Source organism: Cupressus sempervirens, chromosome 11, assembly GCF_028749045.1.
Source record: "Cupressus sempervirens isolate cs-2001-9-10 chromosome 11, ASM2874904v1, whole genome shotgun sequence".
Lineage (NCBI taxonomy): Eukaryota > Viridiplantae > Streptophyta > Pinopsida > Cupressales > Cupressaceae > Cupressus > Cupressus sempervirens.
In genome coordinates, this window is record NC_143128.1 from 859,201,628 (window position 1) to 859,206,387 (window position 4,760).

General features: G+C 39.4%; 1 protein-coding gene across 3 annotated transcripts; it reads left to right on the forward strand.

The window, feature by feature from the left end:
* Positions 1–359: 359 nt before the first annotated feature.
* Positions 360–3,851, forward strand: LOC149532232 (zinc finger protein WIP6-like). 3 transcript variants are annotated; one of them, XM_089809902.1, is made up of 4 exons: positions 360–606; positions 736–794; positions 898–1,542; positions 2,539–3,851. In XM_089809902.1, the coding sequence occupies exons 3-4, from the start codon at positions 934–936 to the stop codon at positions 2,986–2,988; spliced, it is 1,059 nt and encodes a 352-aa protein (XP_089666028.1). In that variant the 5' UTR covers positions 360–606; positions 736–794; positions 898–933; the 3' UTR covers positions 2,989–3,851. The 3 variants fall into 3 exon arrangements, with proteins under 3 accessions (XP_089666028.1, XP_089666027.1, XP_089666029.1); XM_089809901.1 differs by having other exon boundaries at positions 360–794; XM_089809903.1 differs by lacking the exon at positions 736–794 and having other exon boundaries at positions 484–606.
* Positions 3,852–4,760: the final 909 nt, after the last annotated feature.

Below are 4,760 nucleotides of genomic sequence, written 5' to 3' on the forward strand. Positions count from 1 at the left end.
AATTAAATAAAGAAATTCCACCTTTTTAACCTTGAATTTTAGATATAAATGCAAAACCTTTTCTTTTACTATGTTTGTAAAGAAGTCAAAGGCCGCATGGGTGCATCAGGAATGGATAGCTTGTGCAGGAGAAGATTGAAAATTGAAGGAAGAAAATGAGAAAAAAGAATTGTTAAAGCAAAGAGGGTCCCTAATTATCCCCCGCTTTTCTCCTTGGAAACCTTTGTTTTGGGATAATCAATTAACCTTTTTCGTATTCTATTGAGTGTGAATTCTTTATCTTTGGTAAACTTAAACAAAAGGTGTGTCTCCGCACGTATCCACTAGAAAATATATGTCTGCATTTGGTTGATTTCCTTGTTAAACTTGCCTTGAATGAAACATGCCTTAGTCATGTAAATAAATACATAAATAAATAAATAGAAGGAATCTCTCTTTTTGTGTCTGTATGGGTATATATATTAATATGTTGATGTCCTTGTTGGGCAATGAAGAGGAGGCTCCACACCACAGCTCTTCTGTCTGCAAATCCTAATCCTGGTTTGTTGTAAATCTATTTTCTCCAGTGGCAGGTGGAAGAGAAAAGAAAACAGCACTTTGGTTGAGGTACCAACATCTGTCACCACTGCCCTTTACTATTCCTTGCATTGTTTTTATGCACCAAAACAATCATGGGGGGCTTTGTTTTCCCTTGAGGAATGTTTGACTGTACTCATTCTCTCCCTACCTGCTTAGGATATTGTGTTTTTATGGTCATTTGGTTATGGATCCAAAGAAGATCTCTACCTAGTTAGGTGAGCTCATTCTCTCTTATATCTCTCCCTCTTTCTCTTATTCTCCTTCCACCTTTGTTTTTCTTGCAGTGGTGTGACCATTATTGGGATGTTTGTTTTGCAGGAGGAAAAGGAAGAGGTCCTAGAAAAGGAATTGGGTATGATGAATATGAGAACATTATATCAGGCCCCTCAATATGGTAGCAATAGTGATCATGGGTATCCCATTTCCTTCACAGAATGGCTCAAACCCAAACCCTCCTCTGGTCTACTGACCACCTCTCAGCTTCCCATAGCCATCCCTTACCAAAATGAGTACCACCCGTACTCTCCTTACCCTCAACATGACCACCATATTCATATTGATAGGTGTGAATCCCCTCCCTTGAAAGAAGCCCTCCCTTTGCTCACCCTTAGCCCTCCAAGGAACAGGAACCCCAACAGCAATGGCAATAGTATACATGTTTACATGGAGGATCAGGAGGATGAGGATCAGGATCTGGAAGCGCTTGATAATAGTGTAACGGTGGCCTTGCATATTGGTCCCCCTATTCCTAACAAGAACAGTCATAGTAACAATGGTGGTTTGAGCTCATGTAAGGCAGATGATTTCACCGACACAACAAGAGAGAAGGCGTTGGGAGAAAATGGAGGAAGAGTCCATGATGGGCAGTATTGGATTCCCACTTCAGCTCAGATTCTCATCGGTCCTACTCAGTTCTCTTGCCCGGTCTGTGCCAAAACATTCAATAGATACAATAACATGCAGGTATGCTCATATATATTGCTTATATTGTTTATGATTTATCCTTTTTAACTCTATGAGAAACTATATTAGTTGCTTACATCTATGATAAACAGCCAAGGTCTCTTGATCTAGAATCTCTATGCAGGAATACTTGAAGAAATTAGATGTAGTATGCTGAGCTTGCAAAACAAATAGGCAGCCATATTAGGTGTATTGAATACAACATGGGAAAAAGATCCCAGCAGTGTTTTTCTTCTCATAATTGTTTTTTGTGCCCATTTTATTAATAGGAAACAAATTTGCAGATTAGGGTTGAGTTGTCCTAAATTTTATTGAATGGATTCCATGTGGTCTTGTGATGGAGGAAATTCAAGTGTTTCTCCAACGTGTCATAAAATGTTGCAGGAAAATTTGAGATCTGTGGCGGCTGAGGCCATAGCTAATACTGTCCCTTTCCTTCCCACAGATCTCATAACTTTATTCACAAATAACTGAGATCATTAAACTGTGACATTTGCCACGCTTGTTGTTCACATGCAACCACCCAAAGGTTGACGATGAGTTGCATTGGATGTGATAAAAGTATGGCCAAGACTGAAACATTGTGTAAGATTTGTTCCAAGTTTGAAAAACATACTGACTAGGCAGGTACATTATATGAATACCTTGTTAGAAGATTGTAGAACATCCTTAACTGGCTCTAGATCTTAGCTTTATGTTTCTTAAATTGCATTATCTATGGTGGAATGAAAATTTTGCAAAGTTGGGCCTTGAGAAATAGTTTGATACAGATGTACACTCACAGAGAAAAGAAGAAGAGATAGTCCGGTTTAGACACATGTATTTTTCCTTTTGTTTGTTTGTTTTCTTGTTTAAGCGTGTAAGGATATACTTATTGCTGGTTACTGTACTTGTGTTTTGTTTGTTTCATGGTGTGAAAAGGGAAAAAGGGAAAGAAGGTGGTGTTGAGATCTAGTGTTTTGATCTTGTGACAACTTTTTTGTGTTGGTGGAACAGATGCACATGTGGGGGCATGGATCACAGTACAGGAAGGGACCAGAGTCACTGAGAGGAACACAGCCCACAGCAATGCTGAGGCTGCCATGTTACTGTTGTGCGGAGGGATGTAAGAACAACATTGACCATCCTCGTGCAAAGCCTCTCAAGGACTTCCGCACCCTTCAAACTCACTACAAGCGCAAGCATGGAATCAAGCCTTTCTCCTGCAGAAAGTGTAGCAAATCTTTTGCTGTCAGAGGGGACTGGCGAACACATGAGAAAAACTGTGGAAAGCTTTGGTTTTGCATTTGTGGGTCAGATTTCAAGCACAAGAGGTCACTCAAGGACCACATTAGAGCCTTTGGCCATGGCCATGCTTCTACTCAGCAGCAACCTGATAATAATGTCTCTTTTGAAGATGAAGAAGACCAGCCCACGGAAGACGATCTCTCCGGCGCATCGCTCTGATCGATCGTCGCCTTATGGGGTTCGAACTCTCATGTGGTGGCTTGAACGTGACTTAGTTTTTCATGCTTCGGACTCTCATGTGGTGGCTTGAACGTGACTTAGTTGTTCATGCTTCAGATCACTCTCATGTGGTGGCTTGAACATGACTTAGTTGTCCATGCTTCAGATCACTCTCATGTGGTGGCTTGAACACGGTCTACTCATTCATACTTCGGATCACTCTCATGTGGTGGCTTGACCGTGGCTTAGTCATTCATGCTTATCTTGGAGTTGTCTTGGAACCCTTGGAACTTTCACCAATAAACTAGGTCTAGCTCTAGATGCTTTTCTTATATCTCATGTTAGTTTTGTTTGGTTTGTGTATGTAGCGAAAGCGTGCTCATTAACAAAACACTCTTACGTGTGTTAACAAAAAACTGTGCACGGCTAAGAGTGGTTTGCTAAGAAGCACATGATAAAAATACAGTTGTTAGATGGTTATATGTATACAAATGACATTTATGGGTTGCCTGTAGTCTAGGCGCTGTGAAGTAGAAGAATTTCCAGTACCCACATTGTTTTCTCGTCCTATAAGACAGTCATACACGTGAAGTGTTGTTAGATGTATATGGGCTCTTGGATTAAAAACAAGCCCTTTTGTGGTCGAACTATCTGCCATCTTAAGGAGATCGACCACTGCTGTCTTATATGAAGAGAAAATAATGTGACCTATTGTTTGTAACTGTTACAGTGGTGGGGATCATAGAGGAGGAAATTCGGCTACTTCATAGACTTGATGACCATAATAGCTAGACCTTATAGCTATTCTACTATGAAATAATATTTATAAAAAACAGTCTCAGGCTGCTTTTTTGTTTTTCAAATGTTCTACAGTGTTGTATTTCTGAGAATATAAAATGAAAAAATTGTCTAGTTTATGTAACGGAAGCGGCAGACACGGGTTGAGATTTTTGACTTGCATACTTTTCTTGATTTCATACTGAATTCCGCTTAATATATTCCAATCCTTGCACTGTTTGAGCAAAATAAACAATACCCATTACTTGACTGTTGTTACTGTTAATTTTTAGACTTGTGTATCATTTGTACAACATGGTGGCCATATCTGGCTAGCTAGTATTTATATATATTTTAGCTTAGCCATAGGATTCCTTTGTTTACCTGCTCCACTAACCATTTTTGTTTTTATAAAGCTCAAAAAACACTTGGTGAAGCTCATTCAAACGACAATACAATACAATACAATAGAATGGTATGGAATGGAATTATGGGATTTGGTGAGAATTGACGTTGATGATTGAAATGCTGCTATGTTACAGTCATGGTCACGTAAATCGAAAGAATATTGTGATGCAGAAAGAATGCAGCGGGCTTAATAATGGCTACCTAAATATCATATTGTCGTTTGCAGACCTTCCAAAGAATGGAATGAGATTTTAATTCGGGCCAGACAAAAATAGGGCAGCAGGGAGCGTTTTAATAGTCAGAAGGCAATAATAAGTAATTATATAATATTCTGACAGTGGAAGGTAGTCTTCAAAAACAGCAATGTCTTCTATGGACGTCTGTTCCAATTCTGTTCTTCATACCCACTTTCAGATATCATCTTAACAGACCCATTTTGGTTTTCTTTTTCGTTGACTGCTACTTCTGCTGCTGCTGTTGCACACCATGAATTCCTTTTCTGGTTTCACTGTGGACCCGATTTTACTATTTGCACCCTCCTTCCCCACCATCTCTTCTTTTCCCATTGCTTTTTGTTTATCATTCAA